This window comes from Lynx rufus, unplaced genomic scaffold, assembly GCF_022079265.1.
Source record: "Lynx rufus isolate CCGP_SWC_20201006 ecotype Redwood Valley unplaced genomic scaffold, mLynRuf1.p SCAF_5, whole genome shotgun sequence".
Classification (NCBI taxonomy): Eukaryota; Metazoa; Chordata; class Mammalia; order Carnivora; family Felidae; genus Lynx; species Lynx rufus.
In genome coordinates, this window is record NW_025814867.1 from 13,053,324 (window position 1) to 13,076,480 (window position 23,157).

The window sequence follows — 23,157 nt, forward strand, 5'->3', positions numbered from 1 at the left end:
GTGATTCTCTTTTTCATGTCTTAAAATAAAGAGTTATAGATTATACAATACTTGAACACAATTTATACTTTAAGAGGGGTTTTGAGACCTGTGTGGAAAAACTCAAAACAGACGACAGTCTTAGTAAAAAAAAAATGGCTAAACGTTTTGCTGAGGAAAACCCCACTCTCTTTTCCTTCAGTCTCAGTACTGAAAGTGTAAAATGCTGCATCAAGTGGGATGCCTCCTAAATGAGAAATAGATGAAGTGGGTGCTTTGAATAGAAATACAAAATAAAGCTCTTCTGTTGAAAGTATGGCCTTGGTACAAAATAGCATTTATTCAAGTCATTCAAAAAACTCCATTCCTTTTCACAGACAATAAAACACTGCTTAGAAGCCCAGATACCTTTTCCTTGTCTTCTTACAGCGAAAATAAGCAAAAGGAATTCATTCTCAAGTGTCACTGGATGCTTACATTTGCTTTTCTACTGTTTTGTGTTAAGAGGGTAAGTGGATCATTAACTGTTAAATGCCTTTCTTTTTGTTGTGAAAAACAAAACCCTGTGTACATCAACTTTTCTTTCAATTTAAAATTTTATTTCAATATAAAAAATGAAAATGTCATATCTTATGTTGATATATACTTAGGTAAAATACGTATCAACACATTTATGAGCATATGGAAAAATATATAAAACACATAGATGTGCAATGGTAGATCCCAATAAAATAAATCGAAATTTTTAGTTTTTTCCAAGTACATAAACATTCAACTCTCATTACTGATTTCACTGAAAATATTTTTTAGGTACTATACAATTATGGATCAACTCTTTGTGGATAAGTCTTTCAGTGAGTATGTATCAGGTTAAGGTTTGGTGAAAGACAGAGGACTTATTGTAGTACAGAACTGAGGTCAATTATGAATTCCTACATTCCTCCTCAAGTAATTTTATCCTGAGCACATTAATATAGGCCTACTCATTTGCCCTCTTCCAAGCGATTTGGTTTTCTATGAGACCTGATTTCATCAGGGCCCCAAATGTCTGTCTTGCCGCCATTTTGAGGAAAGCATGGGGCTATATTACTGAGCAAAAGTCAGTCAGTACTCACTCACCTCTCCTTCCCTGGGCCAAGGCCTTCCATTCTGGGTGTATTTGCTTTGATTCTGTCGCTTCTTTTGTCCTCCATCAGCGAATTTGCACAGTAAAGGCTCACTAGGGGCTGGAAAGATAAGAAACCAATTCTACATTAGCAAATCCCCCTTAAAAACAAGTGATTATTTGAGTCACAGTAGTGCTTTGTAATGCGTATCTTTGAAGTTGTCTTGCTTCTGGAGAGATATTTGGCCCCCTTTTAGTCTCTATTATGTTGGCTGTTATTCTATCTAACTGGGCTTCGAAAGAGCACTGGCAGACCATGAAAGAAAACAAAAAATATTGTTGAAAAAATAATCAGTTGAAGCAGAAAGTGAACTTGCCTTAGAAGCAAAGAGGCGAATGTCAACTCCTTCCAGTTATGTTAATGCTAAAAACATGGAGTCACTTATGTGAAGTTTCATGTCACCAGACCAAAACCTAACTTAATTAAAGTTTTGGCTCTCCCAGAAATGGAAGTTTAAACCAGTCAGTCAGGAGTCACCTGATCAGCACTGTTGAGGTAATTTACCTGATAGATCCCGGGCCATCCTTTGTAGAAAAGTGACTTTGCCATAACCAATCCATTTTTTTTTTGCCAATACTTTTGTTCACACTCCCTTCTGCCTATAGAAGCCTCCAATTTGCACAGCTCCTCAGAGTTCCTTTCTACCTGCCTAATGGGATGCTGCCTGATCCATGAATCCTTGAATAAAGCCAATAAGAGCTTTAAAATGTACTGTCTCATTTTGCTTTTTAACATTAGAAACTTATTCATAACCAGTATTTGTGTGAAGATAAATATTTCTCCTCAAAGTTGCCATGTTTTCACAGTAGAAACTGTAGGATTCTATTTTGGAAAAAGATCCTTAGGAGTTTCCTTCTAAAATGGGAGCTATTTTGCTAATTGCAACCAAATTAGTTTTTTTCTCATTAATCCCTGCAATTTCAAAAAGGCTAGAAGTTGATTGTCCGTTGAACCTCTTTCACTCCAATTTCCCAGTGAAAACTAGTCAGTGTCTCAGGGAGAACAATTACTTAAATATTAAATGAACCCACATGATAAAATCTAGACAAAGGATATGGCCCTAACAAATGAATCCCGGACTGGGGGGAAATGTGGTGAGCCTTGGTGACTTAAGTAAACTTATTTGACAATTTTATACAACACAACAGGAAGAAACTTATTCTTTAAGAATTCATGCTCTCTTCACATCCTTACTTGACTACAAAAATTGCTGATTATTAGCACAAATATTTTTTAAACTGAATGAATAAAATAAATCCATATTGTCCTAAAAAACGTGGTCAATGCATTAACATGGCTGGGAGGATTTTTGTTGTTGTTTGTTCATTTGCTTGGATAAACCATATACTAATTTGTAAGTTTACAATCTGAAAACTAAAATGGACCTTTCCTCTTCCAACCCACTGGGAAAATGTGTTCTTCTAAAATGTAATTGTTTAATGTTTGAAGGGGAGCAGAATATACCATCCAAAAAATATGTCTCTTTGGCATAAGCATTAGCTTAGGGTGATTATTTTAAGAAACAGCAGATAGAGGAAAAGCTCTGAAAACTGACTAGAAGTTACCCTTTTTTAAGAGACGTTTACATTTATAAGGGAAATCTCCATTTGTAACAGTGTCTCCCTCTTTGTATCTGGAAGAAAAGAGTATTCTAGATCTCAAGAAACTTACCAGTGGAGAAGTGAGGCCTTAAATCTGTGTAACAACCTTACCCTTGTTTACTGTGCTTTTTCTGGTAACCTCCCATTACTGGCCTCATTACCCCTTCCCCAACATCTTTTGTCTTTAGCTAAAGATGATACTTAAGATGGTGACTTGGACCATTTCAGAGAGTTACAAGGTTTTCCTGGATATCTCCATGCAAGAGATATACAAGTTATTAAACTTCTATTTGTTTTTCTCCTGTTAATATTAACATGTCTTTATTATGGGGGGGGGTCCCAGTCAAGAACCTAGAAAAGTAGAAGGAAAATTATTTTTCTTCCCCTGCATTATACTAATTCTTTATCTCTCCTTGTATTCTTGCCTTTGACAATGTAGTGTCATTGAGTCCTCTGACTCTTGGTCTGACCCCATGTGAATTTCTCTAGACAATGAAATGTTAGCAAATGAGACACAAGCAGAGGATTGAAATGTTTTTAAGCATTGAGGTTTGCTTCTTTTGCTTTTCTGCATAGCTACGTGAATATGCCCAGCCTGGTCTGCTGCAGGATGAGGTACTACTGTAGATGAGTCATCCCTACCTTCAGAGCCAAGGCCAAAGTAGATCATCCAACGACCACCACCCGGACATGTGCGTAAGCTCATCTAAAATCAGCAGACGTACACAGATAACATGCAGGTGACCACAGAAAAATGTATAAACCCAGGTGAGGTCAGTAAGGCCATCCCACAAATATGTAAGCTAAATAAATCTTTATTGTTTCCTGTCACTAAAATTTTGCAATTGATATGTTATAATCTTTTTTTTTCTTTTAAAAAAAATTTTTTTAACGTTTATTTATTTTTGAGACAGAGAGAGACAGAGCATGAACAGGGGAGGAGCAGAGAGAGAGGGAGACACAGAATCTGAAACAGGCTCCAGGCTCTGAGCTGTCAGCACAGAGCCCGACGCGGGGCTCGAACTCACAGACCGTGAGATCATGACCTGAGCTGAAGTCGGACGATTAACCGACCAAGCCACCCAGGCGCCCCATATGTTATAATCTTAATCGATAACTGATACCATTTTCCCCAACATCCATTCCTCCCCATTTCTACTCCAGCTAGGTTGCTTGCATTTACTAATCTGGATGAAGCAGAAAAAAAAAAAAAATTAAGGGATTCATGAGACTTTCAACTGTCTCCAAAATCAATAACGGAAAAAGAAATGAGTGGGTATCTACAAATAAATATTTGAAAATCATTTGGCTTTAAGTGGCAGTAGTATTTACTCAATCCTTTAGTTTATTAGCAGCAGAATTCTATTAATCAATATTGAAGAAAATGACTCAAGTAGACAGAAAGTCACAATTGGCCAGGCGAAATGAAAAACAAAATGGTTTGCCTGTCCTATAGAGGAAGCATAGCATGCGTAACTCCTCCTGGCTCACAACGCAACCAGTATCATTCCTCACCCAGCACAAGTGGTTCCCAACTGCCTGCTTTTAGGAGCCTCCAACATTGGTGACTTTGGTGAAGCTACAAAAATCACACAAAGGAAAGGGTGAGTCATAAAACTTCTGCAGAAAGTTGCTGCCATCACATTGAAGTATTTAAATTCTTTCTCCAGATGAAGGACTAAAAGACTAAATGCAATAAAAGACCCTAAAATTCTGTGCTAAAGAAAATTTCCTGTGATACTCCAAAAGCATATGTGTATATATATTCATTCCTCACTATAGGGTATTTTTTCTTTTGTCATTTTAAAATTTCAAGGTATGTTCATCCATTCAAATGGCTGGTCATGCTGACACATGAGTTTATCACTGGCAATACTACAGATTTCTCACAAAAGACAAATAAGAAATACCTTAAATTTCCTGCTGTAAAAATTGTTGATTCTACCTTTTATGGTTCTTGGGATAATAACTTTCATGAGTCATACTTTGTACCATCTGAAGCAGGTTTCTCTTTATCTTCTCCTAAAATGGATTCTTTTAGTGTACATAATATACTGGTTCTAATAGTCTAGAATATGATAACAACTTCTCTTGAGGTCGTTCGTGTTTCTGCTTTAACACTTAGTTTGGGTGCATTTCAGTGTTAGGGGTAGCGGTCTGCTTCCTGGCTTCCCGACTTACCAGCTACAAGACACCAGGCACTTTTTAAATTCTTTGAGGGTAATAATGTTCCCTACCTCAGACGGCTGTGAAGATTAAATAAATTAATGTGTGAAAAGGGCTTAAAATAGTATATGGTACATAAATGACTATTAAATCCACGTTTGCTACAACTATCACTATTGCTTAGCATCTTCATCAGCCACTGTCCGTGCATCAGCTATGGAACCTGGTTACTTGGCAAAGTCTGAGTGTAGAGTGTTTAATCAACTAGGCTTATTGTTCACCAGCTCTGTCCCACTTTTAACTCCTTGGTGGTTTGGCCACAGAACTTGCAACTGACCTCCAAGAACATCTGAAGATTTGCTCATTGAGAGGATCTGCATTTCCAAAATGGTTCTTGCTGACCGCAGCTTGTCTCTGGATCATCTGGCCACTACAGCCCAGGTTCCTCTCCTGAGTCATCACCGAAGTTTGGTTCCCATTATCCCTTTAATGTGATACAAGTCATGTTCTCTTATGTGTGTTTATATGCAATTGCCTACACTGAATGCTCCCTGTTCCTTTTTCTGTTGTGGTTTTTTTGTATGTTTGTTTGTTTTTACTATTTTTTTGTTATTCATTTGCAGGAGATCTATTGACAGTTTAAATCCATCGAATCTGTATTTTGCTATTAGGATAAATACCATGCTGTTACACACTGTAGGCAACAAAAAATTTGCTGTCCAGGGGTGCCAGGTGGCTCAGTCAGTTAAACATCTGACTTTTGATTTGGGCTCAGGTCATGATCTCACAGTATATGAGTCTGAGCCCCCGTGTCAGGTTCTGTGCTGACTGTGCAGAGCCTGCTTGGGATTCTCTCTCTCTCTCTCTCTCTCTCTCTCTGTGCCCCTCCCACACATGGTTTCTTTCTCTCTCAAAATAAATAAATACACTTTAAAAAAATTAAAAATTAAAAAAAGAAAAATTTGCCACCCCAAAATGTGTCTCTTTGGCATGTATACATACACATATGCATGCACATGCACATACATATTTCAAGATCTTTTTTTGTGAAACCTTGGGAGCTATGGAATTAGCAGGGCAGCATTGGCAGGAAAAGAAAAGGCTCTGAACGAATTATTAACCTTAGGATTTCTTCTACCTACTGGCATAAAGAAATTTTACAGAAGGATCCTTGAAAGAAATTTTACCAAGCAACAATATTCTAGCTTGCCAAGGATCAATTATACATAGAATTTAAGATTCTGGGTTCTAAACCTACCTTGAAGATTTTCATTATTGAAAAGAGAACTTTCAAAACAATATATATATTTTTTTATCTTAGAGAGAGAGAAGGGGGGGGTAGGGAGAGACTGAGCGTGTGTGAATGGAGATGAGTAGAGGGAAAGCAGAGAATCTGAAGCAGGCTCCATGACCAGCACAGAGCCTGACCTGGGGATCGACCTTATGACACGTGAGATCATGACCTGAGCCAAAATCAAGAGTCATAACCGACTGAGCCACCCAGGGGCCCCAAAACAATTATTTTTAACACTGAGGAAAATTTCAAAAGCTATAGGATAAGACTTTACCTTTCAACAAATCTTAGCCACCCTGGTATTTGAGGATCTTCATAAGCTGTTTCATTATGGATGTTAGTAATGACCTATTTATGTTTCTTGACATTGTGAAGTTGAAACATCTGCTATTACTTTATTGATTTGAAGGGGATTATGATGGGAAAGCAGACAGGGTCACAAGTTTATTAAATGAATTAAAAAAGTAAAATCCCAGAAATAAATTTTCAAATGTGTCATTAAAAAAGGATGAAATAGCCCTAATATTATCCTTGAATTTAGTTTCCCAAGGGAGGTGGTGGGAGTGGATTTCACTGAGAGTGTAAGAGAAAATACTGAATTAGATGAATTAAGATCATTTTCTGGGGCACCTGGGTAACTCAGTCAGTTGAGGGTCTGACTCTTGATTTTGGCTGAGGTCATGATCCCAGGGTCCTGGGATTGAGCCCTGAATTGGGTCCCTGCTGAGCATGGAGCCTGCTTAAGATTCTTTCCCTCTCCCTCTGATCCCCTCCTCTCCTGAGCAGACACAAGCTCCTTCTCTCTCTCTCAAGCTCACTCTCTCAGGAAAAAAAAAAAAAAAAAAAAAGATTTATATTATCATCTAGTTCTTGGTGATTTCTAAATACCTGCAAGATAAAATCCAAACTCCTCTACTAGAAGAGAAGAATTTATACCCTTGATCTTATCTTTTGCCAGACTCCTCCCACTCCTGTGGTTTAAAGTTCCCTCACCTCTGAATGCCTTTCCCCCTGCCTGGAATTTCCTTTCCCAGTTTCCCAAATACACACCCTCCACCTGGCAAACTACTAATCAACCTTTAGAATGTAGCTCCTATGTCAAGTTCTGCAGAAAGCCTTCCGTGACTCTACCTCATCTCAATTCAGAGAGAAATTACCTACTGCTAACTTGGCAGGCTTTCATAAATTGAATGTGGTTTCTGTTTGTGTTAAGTCTTTTAACAGTAATAATTAATTTCCAGGCTTGAGGTTGAAAGGGGTTATAGCAAAGGTTGGGGGGAAGTTTCTACATGCATATGTGTGTGCATGCATGCACGTGTGTATACTGTTGACAGCATTTTGCACATAGGTACACATAATACTTGAAAGTGACGCTACTCGAAGTGTGGTCCAAGTACCAGCAGCAATGGGATCAGTACTTGAGAGCTTGTTAGAAATGCAGATTCTTTGACCCTTCCCAAGACCTACTGAATCAAAATCTGCATTTGAACCAGATCCCCAGGTGATTCCTCTGCATACTTCAGTTTGGGAAGCACTGATTTGATTGGGACTGACTTTGTAAGGAAGAAGGAATGTATCTTAGATGTTAAACATGAATCCTTTGATTAATGAGATGACTTCAGTAGCACAGAAATATTATATTGTCTACAATTTCCTTATTGCGGTATTATACTACCAATTAATTTTGTTTAGTCTCTTTTCACAGTAGTTAAAATACAGACTAAATGAAGAAGAGGCCTTTGTGGAAGTGAGAGGCAGTTATAAGCCACAGATTGTAATGTGCTAGAAGACATTATGGTCTATCATGAAAATGGGGAGTATTTAAAATATAATTATAACAATGCATGGCGATAAAGTTGCACAGTAATTATGAAGGAGTAATTACTGTTTGTTTGCTTAGTGGAGTATTTCTAGTCATCCAAAGTTTGTATTAAACACGAAACAACCAATGCATAAACCGATAAGATAATCTTATGGGGTTTACAGGATTTGCTGTTTTAAGCAAACAAACAAAAACACCACCACATATTTTGTCTAACAAAATTAATATAAAAGTTCTGTGATTTTTATCTGAAACTTAACATACTTGATTCTTCTCTTCCCTTGTGGTTTGATAGCCTTCTTGAATGTTATGCTTGGATTCCTTTTTATTTTTTTATGTATTACAGTCTTTGGATTTGTGGCTACCGTTAGGTTCATATATAATATCTTATGCACGTAGTAGTCTATATTAAGTAGTCTGTATCAAGCTTAAGCTTGAACCCATTCTAAAGGCACTAAGTTTTTACTTCTGACACCCACGTTTTAGGTATATGATGTCTTACTTTACAGCCTTTTATTTTGTGACTCGTTTGACTTATTTTTGTAGATATAATTGATTTTTCTGTTTTTGTGCTTTAACCTCCATACTGGTTTTATAAATGATTAATCTACTACTTTTATTATATGTTTTCATTTACCTGTGAAATTCTTTCCTTTCACAATGTTCTTATTCCTGATTATGGCCTTTTTTCCCCACCAATTTCCCTTTTAAGTTTCTTGTAAGGCTGGTTTAGTGGTGAAATGTACGTGAAACATTATCCGGAATAGATCACAAGTTAGGCCACAAAACAAGTCTGAAAAAATTCAAAAAGGCTGACATTATATCATGCATCCTTTTTGACCACAATAGTGTGAAAGTAGAAATCAATCACAAGAAAAAATCTGGAAGAACAAATACATTGAGGCTAAACAGCATGCTACTAAACAATGAATGGTCAACAAAGAAGAAATGAAGAAAATTTAAAAATACATGGAGAGAAATACAAATAAACACACATCCAATGGTCTAAGATCCTTGGGACTCAGCAAAAGTTGTTCTAAGAGAGAAGTTTATAGCAATACAGGTCTACCTGAAGAAGCAAGAGAAAGCTCAAATAAACATACTAATCTTACACCGGAGCTAGTAAAGTAAGTACAAATAAAACACAAAGCCAGTAGAAGGAAGGGAATGATAAAGATGAGAGCAGCAATAAATGATACAGAGACCAAAAAACCAATAGAACAGAACAGTGAAACCAGGAGCTGGGGAAAAAAAACAAATAATGAAAGCTTATCATGCCTTCATTTTTATGATTCACTAAGAATGTTTTCTAACATCATATTTTACAAGTAGATATTGATATACCTTGTAGCTTCTATATATCAATAGTAGAATTCCTGTTGCTCCTTCGAGAAATGAACATTTTCAATTTTTAGCATTCAATTTATTTCAACTCTTCAGGTATTTATATTGGATTGTGGTGATGGTTTCTTAAAATCTCTCTTGTTACCATAACTCACAGGTCTGGTGGTTAAAATATTAAATCTAAAAATTCTTCACTCAGATAAATTATAAATTTAACTTCAGGAAAAATAAAAAGGAAGGGTAGGAGGAGCTGAGTAGAAAATAAGCTAATGACAAGAGAAGCAATTTTTGGAGGTAAGCTTACAAAATCTCGGATTGAGTGGGAGAATGAGATAAAATAACCAAAAAAAAGAAGAATTCTATAACTAAGTTAAAGTTTAAAATTTTACTCTAGGAATTTTTTTAATTGGTGGACATGGATTTGTTTTCAATAAAAAAACTTATTTCTGTGATATTCAGATTGACTTGTACATTAAAAAGCTGTTTCATGCTAAAGAATTCAAAAATGATACCAATTGGAGAATGTTGAACTTAGAAACATTTTTATCAAATTCATTCATTAAAAAAAAAAAAACAAAACCAAAATCAAAACACAACCTCAAATCTATTCAGCATCCGTATGTGTAGCAATACCTTCGACTTTGCCCTGACAAAGTAGTCACAATCTAGAGGGGAAGAAAGACAAGAAAAGGAAACTTCTAGCAGCTTGCAGTGGATACTATAATAGGAATATGGATAGGTTATTTTGAAAGCATAAAGTAGATATCACTCTCTAACACTATAGAATGTCCTCTAGCTGAGAAATCACATTCAATACCCCACAGTTTCACATGTCACATGCATGTCCCCCCCCCCCCAAGGCTGATTGCCAGATCATGAATGAGCACATAAAGGACTAATACCAGGTATTATCTAGTCTGGCTAAAAACAGGCTTTTATTAAATGTCTAGCGAATGAAAATATGAATGAATGAGATGGACACAATGATAGGATTTAGCTGAAATACTTTTAGAACCCGTGGGACCATATAGACCCTAAGTTGTAATATGGCAGCCTGACAACAATAAATATGAACTCCTTATAGCATTTGCCTTAATTCTCCACAACCCTTAAGCTTCCTGCTATCTTATACCTGAGCAGCAACCCTCATTTCCTTCCAGGTGGCAGACAGCATGATTAGTCTGTAATGATTTGGAATAAAGAATAATGATGTAAAAATGATAGATATAAGTGTGTTTCTAAACAGCTCTATGTTAAAACCCATGTCCTTATCTTTCATGACTAATTCCAAAATACTTGCTGCAATATCCAGGAAAGTTTCACAAAAAATGTCCTCTGATTTGTCTGCAAAAGATTTGTCACTTTCTCTTCCACATAGGCCCTATACATGATAGACTTTCTATGTATGTAGGTATGTATCTCTATTTCTACACGTATTTATATACCTCTATCTATATCATCATTCTAGATGTAGAGTGAGCAATACCAAATTTAAACTACAATTTACATGGCAAACACTACTTCAAGTTTACAACACATAATTATTATATTTTGGAGTTAGAAAGCTTTAGACCTATGGCAGTGTGGGCTATTTGGTTACATTTCCTTTTGACTTCTAACATCTTGTTTACCATTTAATTATGTTTTGTGTACTATAGTAAGTTAATTGTAGTTATTTGGGTAGTTCTTTTTTTTTTAATTGGATAGTTCTTAGTTGCAATAAACTTTTATCCTGGAAGGCATATACATGTATACACATGTACGTATATACATATATATGTGTGTATATACATACATACACATGTACGTATATACATATATATGTGTATACACATATATACATATATGTATACACACATATACATATATGTATACATATATACATATACATATATACATATACATATATGTATACATGTGTGTGTATACATATATACACACACATATATAATATAGAGAGAGATAGAGTCTCTGTCATCTGATCTTAAAATTTATTTAATTCAAACCTTTTATTTTAGCAATAAGGCAAGTGACAGTTTAATGAATTGTCAGCTACTTTGTGTAGCTGGTGACAAAGTCACACCCAGAATCGTGTTCTCTGGGTTTCTAATCAACCATTCTTTGACTGCTTACTTTCTACCTGCCTTACCATTGGAGTAAACGGAAATGAGTTTCAGGCAGCTCTTGTGATTAACTTCATAATTTGGGGATGGAGCAAAAAGACTGAATATTCATTAGGATATTATTACAGTGGTTCTCTGCCCACAGGCTATAGTTACAACTGAACACTAGGCAACCAATAAGATCTCCTAAGATGATTTATACTGCCATTTTAATGGCAGTTTGTTTTTAACAGAATAAACAAATCACATGGGTTATATTTACAAGTGTCAGACACATCTTTACTACTATCATTTAGGCCAAAATGAGCACAGAAATAGAAACCAAGGGATGGAAATACATAAAAAGTTCATAAATCTTAAATAAAGTGTGATTTGCAGGTACATTCCCAATTTTATCTTCCAGTAATGGATTAATGCTTATATTTAGTTTCAAATACAATTCTCTACTATGCACAATGGCCGTACAGAAACGGGAAATGCCCCATGGTGATAATAAAAGCAGAGAATCCCTGTTTGCCTAGATATAAGATAGAGAAAATCACTTTTTGATAGGCTATATTATGGCCTAAGTAATTATTTCAAGCTCACCTCTCTGTTTTAAGTATTAAAATACCATCTTTTTCTGTGTTTGTAACAATTCTCTGATAATCCTTTTCATATAGGAAGGGATTATTTTTAGGAGGAAAACCAAACCCCATAAGGGCGATAAATTAAATGAGAAAGTTAATGTCTCATGTAGATGTGACACAGAGTATACACTGAATGTTAAATTTGGTTCATTTTATAAGGAATATGGCTAAAACATTATCTGTGCTGAATGAACACGATGTTTTGACACCAAGAAAGTAAAAAGGATCAGCACTTCCAAAAAAGCATCAACTTGCTTACCTACAACTGACTTACATACCCAACTACCGATTGGGGAACCTCTATGCTGGCAGGCAAACCATTAAGGGAAAGGTTTCTAAGATAAAGAGTCTTTCAAAATAAGAGAATCTTGGGGCGCCTGGGTGGCTCAGTCGGTTAAGCGTCCAACTTCGGCTCAGGGCATGATCTCACAGTTTGTTGGGTTCGAGCCCCGCGTCGGGCTCTGTGCTGACAGCTCAGAGCCTGGAGCCTGCTTCAGATTCTGTGTCTCCCTCTCCCTCTGCCCCTCCCCTGCTCTGACTCTCTCTGACTTTCAATAATAAATAAATATTTAAAAAAATTTAAAAATAAGAGAATCTTATGTATTGTTCAAGATGGGCCATATCTGGTCTTGCTCCTATTTCCATACTTGGACAGTCCTACACTTGACTCTGCATACTGTATATAATATTATTATATACTCAGTGTAATATGGCACTTTTGGAAAGAGGTACAAAGAAGGAAAAATACAGCTATAATCTTATGGTGCAGATACCTCTTTGATATTTAAAATGAATAAACACGTAAATAGAAGAAACATTATAAAGTAGTAAATTCAAACTGTACAAAGCTTAAAAATAAAAAAGCTCAAGACCTCTTCCCAACTCCCCTACTCCTTTTTTGTTAAAAATAATTTCTTCCAGGAAAATGCATAAATATATATTTATTAATCCACTTGTCTAGCTCTGGCTTTTTTGTTTGTTTGGTTTGGTTTTGTTTTCCAATTCCAAAGAGGGCACTATTGCTCAGTGTGTTGGTTTTATTGTTTGTGTACCTTAATTGTGTATGAAGAGTTTTCCATATTAGCACATATAACCCTTCTGAAATGCTTCTCAGTATTATAACATAATTATCATGCACCATAACTTATAAATGTCCATCAATAGGGAACCCACTAAATCTCATTAAATTTCCACAATGCATGTCCATGCTCTTTCCACTATTTAAAAAAAATTTTTTTAATGTTTATTTATTTTTGAGACAGAGAGAGACAGAGCATGAATGGGGGAGGGTCAGAGAGAGAGGGAGACACAGAATCCGAAGCAGGCTCCAGGCTCTGAGCTGTCAGCACAGAGCCCAAAGCGAAGCTCAAACTCACGGACCGTGAGATCATGACCTGAGCCAAAGTCAGACGCTTAACCGACTGAGCCACCCAGGCGCCCCATGCTCTTTCCACTATTATGAGAATTTGATTTGATGGAAGTCAGGAGCTGGGTCCTTTGCTTAGAATGCACCCCAGTGGTCTCACAAATAGTCTGAGGATAATACACATTTCATTATCTGTTGATCAAATTATTAAATAAATACAGACAGACAAAATAACTTTTTAAAATTCCTGACATTAATAAAATTTTAAAGGATTGGAGAGGAGGGCACAACCTTTTTCTCTTTTTTTTTTTTTTAATTTTTTTCAACGTTTTTTATTTATTTTTGGGACAGAGAGAGACAGAGCATGAACGGGGGAGGGGCAGAGAGAGAGGGAGACACAGAATCGGAAACAGGCTCCAGGCTCTGAGCCATCAGAAACAGGCTCCAGGCTCTGAGCCATCAGCCCAGAGCCTGACGCGGGGCTCGAACTCACGGACCGTGAGATCGTGACCTGGCTGAAGTCGGACACTTAACCGACTGCACCACCCAGGCGCCCCAACCTTTTTCTCTTTTAAGAGAGCATAGAGTCCCAAAATTTTCATATTTAAATACAACCAGCCTGCCTACTGGAAAAAAAAAAGAAAAATAAAACAAACAAACAAACAAACAAAGAATTCCAAGTCCTAATCCCAGGTGTAATTCCAATTTCTTGTAGAACTCAGGACAACTGCCCTAGGAAAAAACAAATGGAAGGAGAAAGGTAGGGAAGAATCTGATAATGAAAACCATCAGGAGTCTTCCTTGTAACCACTTAAGGTCCCCCAACCAAGGAAGGAAAGGCTTATGCACCCACAAACTGAACTCCAACTCAGGTCAAGAAAATATATCTCAATTTCCCACATGCTGTTCCTAAGCATATATTTCCGGTGCTAGAGACGGAGAGAATTCCCAAATGCAATGAACTGCATTAGTAGAAATAAATATAATCCAGTTTCAAAGTGAAAGCTGTATGTTACACTGTAGGTATCAGTTAACAAGGCTGGAGGCATCAGCTGGGAAGAAAACCTCACCTTCAGTAGGTGAAGGATTTATAAGGGCAATGGCTTGAGACTGAGCTGTTTCTAAGGAGTCATTCAAGGTACCAAAATTGTGATAATTTGAAGAGTGCTTTCATGACTAAATCACTTACTAATCAATAGTAAATAAATTTAATCCAGATATAAGAAACTGAGTTTTTCAAAAAGGTGTTAAAGACCACATGTGCTATAAACTTCTATGGATAAGTCAATCTTAGAAGTCATAAAAAAATAAATACACACTGTGGCAACCCTGCCTATGGAGGAGTTTACTGTAAAAACAATGCATACAAATGGTTCTAAAATGGAATATCTGTTTGTTCTTGTTATAGAAACAAACAGATAAAACTGTTTAGGGCAAGCCTACCCCAGGGGAAGGTTGGGTAACTGTCCTAAATTCATTTTTCTTAGATAGGTACCAATTCTTCTACTGGGATTGAAAACTAAAGGTATTTTATATGAACTGCTTACAGATCTTTCTAAAATGCAATCTTTATCATGTCAATTCCCCACAGGTCCACCTACCCAATAAAGTCCAAGCTCTCCAGCACAAAACACCATCCAGCTTCATCACCTAAATACACACATCTCCATTTGCACTCACATCACTGCTCCAAAAAAGGTTGAGACCTTTCACATGCTTCCAGATTTGCTTATGTTGCTCCTTCTGTCTGGATGTGCACTCTTTTCCCAGTTAATCACTCTCACAGAATCTTTCCCGACCTCTTTTCCCACCCCCCAAGTTCCCATAGAGAAAACTTACCACTAATTGTTTAATACATTCATTCAGTTTACTCATTCACCCTTGCCTGAAATTCATTCAAAATGAATTTGAATCAGTGCTACATATCATGTCTTGTGCAAACCATGAAAGCTTTAAGCAGTGAAAAAAATGGACACAGTTCTAGCCCTTAATGACTTTTCATTCTGAGGGCAAAGCGCACATTAAGCAAGTAATAAACAAATCACAAGTCAATTCCGATCTCTTCCTTTACGCATTTACCATATAGACATCTAATTTGGCATGTGGAAGACACCTCAGCTTACTCATGTTTACATGTCTTTCTCTACTAATTCTAAGGCCTCTTGGGGGTAGGATTTCTACTTCATTCATCTTTATATTCCAAAAGCATAATGCAATTCCTGGAAGATAGCAGATTACACACAGAGACAATTTTAGTTAAGGTTGCCTATCCCCTCCCCTGCTTTTGTAGGGCAGAAGACACCCTGAAAACTGTCTTATGGCTTAAGAATGGCAGAGGATGCTGCGATTGTTCCTTCTACATCCTCTCAGTGGGAAACATAAAAACTGCACTTTAATCTAGTTGGGCAGGAGATATAGTTCTCAAGTTTTTAAAATATTTCTACATAAAGAGAGTCTCTGAATTTCCTGATAATGCATTTAAAATTTTTTTAAACGTTTATTTATTTTAAGAGAGAGAGAGAGAGAGAGAGAGAGAGAGAGAGACAGAGCATGAGTGGGGGAGGGGCAGAGAAAGAGAGAGAGACAGAATCCAAAGCAGGCTCTAGGCTCTGAGCTGTCAGCACAGACCCCGACGTGGGGCTTGAGCCCACGGACTGCAAGATCGTGACCTGAGCCAAAGTTGGACGCTTACCTGGCTGAGCCACCCAGGCACTCCAAATGATAATGCATTTAATGTTTAATAAGTCTGTAAAGGCTTTCTTTTCTAAAGTAGGCACTGGAAAGCTTTTCCCTATTGCCTAAAGTGCACTACAAATTTGGCTAGTCACTTCTTGGACATAGTTTAAGTAATTGCAGTTTGGTAATATGTTCATTTTTACCTAAAGATAATCATAATCAAAGAAGTAAATATTTTGCATTATGCACAGTGTGTATTTGCTGGGCATGATGATTAGGTATAAACATGTAGAAGTCACCAACTAGGAATATATAAAAGATTTCCTGAAAGAGAAAAAGTCATACCTGATAATAGTTTTCACAAACTGAGGACAGGTGAAGGGATTATTCATAGAGTCCTTTTGCTGATAATGGCTTTTACTTGTATCTCTCAATTTTACCATTTATTCATTGTAAAATCTTGGAGCAGCTACTTAAAACTTCTGGAACTTACTTATAAATTGTGGCTGCCCCTGACTCATGCGATTGCATGACTTTCTGTTCAGCACTTAACCTCAAAGCTGGGATATAGTATCATATAGTAAATATTTGTTGAATCAATAAAAGATTGGGAGTAATTATATGACCATTAGGTAAGACAGGCAGAGGAATAGCTTTCATGAACTAGGAAGCAGACAAAATAAATGGTAGGTGTTATTAATATTGTTGGGGCACACATAAAAAGTGTTACTTTTAGAGCCATTATCCTGGAGATATCCATACCTTTCTTTTGCCCACCTCCCCCCCCCCCGAAATAGTACAGTCAATTGAAAATAGACCTGAAACTCTAGAGGCATCACAGTGATGAATTTCAGTAGTGATGAGAGTTCAAAGGTTCTATTTTAGACTTTATAAAACCTAAAGTGGTAAGAAGGAGAGCTTTCTTTTTATATGGATTATGATCTGTTTTACCAGGGTCGAATTGTGAAAGACTTCAATATGCTACATTATGATAAAACACTCTGCTTTGTTTCACTCTTGTAGACAAAGCCCATGAGAGACCCTGTCAAATTTGCCAGAAGATATAAAGGACAAAGTACTACCATTCTTTACTTTTTCCATTTCAGATGCTCTTAAAGACAGTTAGCTAACATGAAGCCAACATCTGTCTGCCTTTCTCTATGAGAATGAAATGAAATAATCCTCTTGCTAGATCTAGGAAATTGCTTCGGACTCGGATTTGGGGTATTGGGCAGATCACACTATAATGTTTGGCTGATACCCTAGGCCTTCAGAGGAGTAGAGAGGAAGTCTTCTGAAGGGGCTTCTATCTAGAATCAATCATGTGGCTGTTCACATGGGAATATTCTAAAGCAGAATATTCATATATAAAATCAACCACCTGGTTTCTCAAATGGGAAGCTGGTTCTGAGAAGACTGGTTTTAGATGGTCAGGAGGGGGGAACACTCCTTTTTTCCAAATAGGAGAACCAATACATCCGAATATTCTCCCGATTGGCAGATATGAAAGTAAAAAGAAAATAGCAGTTTGAGATTTGATGTAAACTGTAAGTTCTAAAGAACAAATGAACGTTTGTAAAGTGAATTATATGGACGCTAATTTTGAAAGGAAATGTTTTATATCCTTGACATTGTGCTAAATGCTTCAGTGCATTATCACCTCCCCCTTACTTATCATAATTATCACAATCCTGAATGACTTACAGTTTTTTTTTTCTCAACAGTGAGGGAAGAACATTAAGAATATTCATTCATTCAATACTCATTGACTGAGCACGTATGATGTACCAGGCATTATTCTAGATCCTGCAGAATTAGACCAGTGAATAAAATGAAGTCCTTACTGTCACAGAAATTCTACTGTAGTAAAGAGAGACAGCCATCACATAAGATACTTTACAAATATGACTTCATTAGTACAAAGTGCTGAGAAAAAATAGTGAAGGCGATGTAAGGGGCAGCAAGTGACAGGAGAGGGAATGGTATTTTAGATACAGTAATCTGTAAAGGTCTAGACAAAGACCTGAATGAAAGGAAGGCGCAGGCTTTGGAGACATGTGGAAGAATAGTGTTCCAGGAAAAGGGGCAGAAGTACAAATGCCCTAAGGTTAGTGTGTGCATTTGGCTCTTTGGGAGAATGGCAATGAAGTGTGGGGTCCAAGTCAGGAAAGGGGAGGGGAATGGGCAGAAACCAGAGAGCTAGGACCCCTTTTGTGCCAGACAGAGTAAAAGGGGACCTGCCATAATTAGAAGTTAGCAGCATGATAGCAAGGGAGCCTCATGAAAAGCATCTCATGAGATGAAAATCAAGTTTCAAGGTCGAGTTGTCCCTAGTTAAGTGGAGATATTTCCATTGCCAAACCTAAATAGTTGGGTTTTATTTTTTGGAAATCCCACTATGGAATAAATGTTTTCATTTTTAAATGAGAGTGCTGAAGGAGGGGCTATCTAAGACCCTTCACTCTAAGAATCAATGAAAGTCACTCTTATTACATCTGACTCCCAATTCTCTAGAGACAATGGGGAGCAGGATAGAAATTTCCTTTAGTTAGTCTCAAAGGAGAAAAGTAGCAATAATATAATCTCAAAGGAACCAGAGTTACAATGGTACAGAGGACGGAAGTGGAAAGATGAGAAGATAGTTCCTCTGTCGACATTCATTCTTGTACTTTCAGTGAACATTAACCAAGAAAAATGGGTCAAACATTTAATTTGTGAATGATTATGTAGCAATAACAAAGCCAGACTCTTTTATGGTCCAGTCTCTGCATGGAGTCAAGTGCAAAGACAAACAATTAAGAAATATTAAAAAGCAGTTTAAGTCAAGAAAATAGCAAAAAGATCTCATTAAAAAGTCCTTTTCTCCCTTTTTTTCCTACTTTTTATGAATATCCCATCTTCCCCAGGACTTTCTCAGTCTTCACAGACTCCTGTCTTTTTGCACTCCCCCCTTCACCTAGATCATCTAGGATCTAATCTTATTTCTTGTTAGTATTGTCCCGAAAGGGAATGTTGCTAGTCTGGCCCAGGCCCTTCCAATCCTTCCAAATTTGCAGCTCTGCCTATGAATTACCTTTATCAGAACAACACAAGACAGATATATAAAATATTGTCTGGGAAGCAAAGGAGGAATAAAGGCTGCAAATAGTCAGGAACTCATATTTTTTTTTATCCCCAACATAATTGGTATGTCTAATGCTAATCCCTTCAGTGTCTGAGCTGCAACCTCTAGATCCTTAAATTAAACGGAATTAAGAATTTTTTTATTATGAAATAGGTGGGATTCACTCTAACTTAGCATTATTATTACAATGGTCATCAAGTGGAAATGCGGTATAAATTGTTTCCTGTTTAAAATATATAAAAATGTAGGATCTTTGTTGGTTTTGCTCTTTTATTGTTATTGGACTTTCCCCATTTCTTTACTAACAGCACAGTTACATATATACACATATGAATTTGAAAGGGAATTTGCAGCATCACCCGATGAACCCAAATGCTTTGATAAAACAATCCCTTAACCCACCTGTTTTTCAGTGTGAAATGTACACAAGCATACATTCCTTTACTGGCTGGGGTGAAGGGATTCTAGGAAGTGTGTGTGTGTATGTGTGTGTGTGTGGTGGGTGAGCATGTTTATATATGAAAGACTATCTAAAAAAATGAAGAGATTATCTATCTCATTCTGTATTAGAGGAAAAAATATTGGACATCCGTAAAAGGCTGCAAATACATTAGCCATCACAAGAGTATCTTCTGTGATTTTCTGATCAAATAAAAATGGTTCCAATTATACTCCCAGGAGTACATTCCATCACTTGCAATGTGAAATTGAAAAGTGTCCTAGAATTGCAGTATTTCTTTCCCTTAATCACCACTTAGGTTTTAGATTGTTCTCTTACATTCCTAAGCCTGGCTTTTCAATGACACGAAACTCCCTAAACCATCCCCCTGGCAAAAAACAAACAAAAACAAAAACAAAAAACAAAAAATCCTTCCAAACTGCTCAATCATCCCTATATGCCTATTGTCATTTATTTATTTATTTTCAAAATAACTTCCTTTTATGAAAATTTTCAAACACACAGCAGTGGAGAGAATAGTATCATGAATCCCCATGTTCCCTTCACCCAGTGTCACAGTTACTCATTGCATACCAATATGGTTTTATCTAACATTCCTCCCTCCAGCCCCCATTTTTTGGCCATAGTGGTTTTTTTTTTTTAGTAAATTCACGGAATATATAAAGGCTTTTCCATAAAAGCCCAAGATCATTTTTTTAGGTCCCTGGACTTTCCTTGGACTTCCTTGTTGGACTTTCTAAGTTCAACAGTTGTTGGGGAACCTACCCCTGATCAAAATCTAAATCCCATTATAACTATATGCATAATTTTCAAATAAAAGAAAACACAGAATAGATACCTCTGGGCTGCCATTAAATATGAGTTATAACACGGGCACCTGGATGACTCAGATGGTTAAGTGTCCAACTCTGGTTCGGGTCATGATCTCATGGTTCATCAGTTTGAGCCCCTATTCGGGTTCTGGGCTGACAGCTCAGATTCTGGAGCCTCCTTTAGATTCTGCGTCTCCTTCTCACTCTGCCCCTCCCCTGCTTATACTCTGACTCTCTCTCAAAAATAAATAAAGCATTAAAAAATATATATGAGCTATAATAGAGTAAGGCAGCGCTAGAACAATGCCACATGGCATAGTTCATAAAATCTAAACATTTGAACAAAGCGGCTATGGCATATTGGAGAAAGATGCTGTGAATGCATTCTGATGGCTTGTCCATGTGCCCTGACTGCTGTGTAGACCTCACATAGATGTCGTTGGAGGGATGGACTTCTGTGAGCTGTCCTTCTCTCTCTTCTTGAAGGATCATCAGCAACTGAGAAACAATACATTTGGCCCCTTCATCACAGACCCAGGGAGACATCAAGGAAAAAGAAACAAGGAGTTGGCTCTAGTCTGTATTGAGAACAGGTGTCCTGGCACTTTACAAAACATGAGGAGGAAAGCCACATCCCACCTTGTGGATTTATAGTGTTTTATTTAAAACACAAAACTAAAGTGGTCCAGATTTATCCCATTTACTGAACTTAACAGAATTACTAGTCTGACTGCTTCCTGAGAAAACGAATTTTAAATGAGTCACTGATACCTCACTTTACTACCATTATGGAACCGGTCCAAGACTTAATATAGAAAATTGTAGACTTTGGCCCAGGGTAATTTTAATCTCTGCCGATAATAACAGGCCATCAGCTGCCAAAAGCGAGGCCTTGTGTGCTGAGATTGGAACTCTGACCCTGAGATACAAAGTCATAAGGAGTAAGCACAAAGAAAGATTCTGAACTTGCCAGCATTACATATCAATAAAGATGAATCAGACTATTTCTCCACACAGTGTGCATCTTCTACAACATTGTATCTTGATCAGAGAAGGTCCTCCTGCTCAATATAAACTATTTTATTGGACATGATTGAAAAGATAAAAAGAAGGCTTAATGCATCATCTTACATGGCTTCATCCATTTATCTCTCCCAAACAGGCTTTCCCAAGATTGTGTCAGGTAAGAACTTCCCTGAAATGACAAATGTATTTACCCTATGCTGCTTGTAAGCATGCATGTCATACAATATGGCCTCTTGTATCTCTCATTTTTTCCTGGGTATTACATCAGTTGGGCATGGAAGTGGTAAACTACAACATGCTACTTAATTGACTCAAAATTCCAACCTAGGGGAGAAGAAAACACCTGACATAGTTCTTTTTCAGAAAAGAAAGCTATACGAGCCTATTGTAAGTAAATGCTACTCCTGCTTCCTGACTAGTTGATTCATTTGAACCCTGGAAGAATCCTCTATTGAAAAAAAAAATTCTGTTTCTGACCCTATAGTAAAATTTATTTGTGTGGATCGATAAGTCTATTTTTATAAGTTCTGTCAAATGTTTCCTTAGAGAACACGTAGGAGCTTTCAAAGTAAGCTCTAAACTTTCTCGCAACAGGGCAGGCACAGTGAGGGAAAGATACTGATTCATTCCATTACTGAATTGCATTCATAACAAATTCAGAAATAAATACAATCCTAAATTAATATTGTTACATTATTTGAAAGGGCAAAAGATCTTAATATAAATGAAAGCCAGTCAGACATCTAAGAGGCATATCAAATGTTACAGGTCTAGAATGTCTCCCTTCACATCCCTGATTTTCCATGAACAAGTCAGTGTCCTTTCTAAAGCAGAAATCAGGTCGTGTTCCTCTCCTGCTTGAAAACCTCTGCTAGTTTCTCATCAAACTTAGAAAAAAAGAATCAAACTCTTCATAGGCAAATGTCCCTACTTGTCACTATGGCCTCATTTCTAACCACTCTGACTATTGCCCACTTTGCTTTAGTTACAAGTGGAAGAATCCAGGTAGCTCTTGCTTGGGGACTTTGTACTTACAATTCTGCCAGGAAGGATCTTCCCCCCAAATATGTTTGTACCATTTGAATCTCAGCTGAAATGCTGCTTCTTCAGAGAGGCCACTACTGACCAGAAAAAATGAAATATTCACCAATCTTTACTATAGCTTCCTATTTTAATACATCCATAGGAATTATAATTTGAATTGCACAGTTCATTTATATTTGCTTGATTATTGCCTGTTTCCCTCTTCCTTGTCCCAGAATCCAAACTTCATCAAAGTAAAGAACTTGCCTATTCTGTTTGCTGTTTATCCCTAGGCTCGAGCCTATAGTGGACTCTTTCTTCTTTTTTTTAATACAGTGGATTCTTGATAAACACCCACTGAATGAATGATTAATGATTGCATATATCTGCCACAAATGGAAAAACCAATATTTTAGTAGTTGATAAATGCCAGAAAGAATCAAGAAATATTATCATCATTACATTAAAAGCATATATATACAGGTATTTAATTGGTTTCAGTTAATTGATAGACAAAACAAAGGGGAAAATGCATAGTAACAACAA

The 23,157-nt window shown here is 36.9% G+C and overlaps 1 protein-coding gene across 5 annotated transcripts in view; it reads right to left on the bottom strand.

Moving 5' to 3' along the window:
• Positions 1-23,157, bottom strand: part of RBMS3 (RNA binding motif single stranded interacting protein 3) — a 695,735-nt gene that overhangs the window by 134,384 nt on the left and 538,194 nt on the right. For all 5 annotated transcript variants that reach the window (XM_047100003.1, XM_047100000.1, XM_047100002.1 and 2 more), the window contains exon 7: positions 1,099-1,205. In XM_047100003.1, coding sequence (XP_046955959.1) covers positions 1,099-1,205 — 107 coding nt within the window. The remainder of the gene's footprint in view (positions 1-1,098; positions 1,206-23,157) is intronic.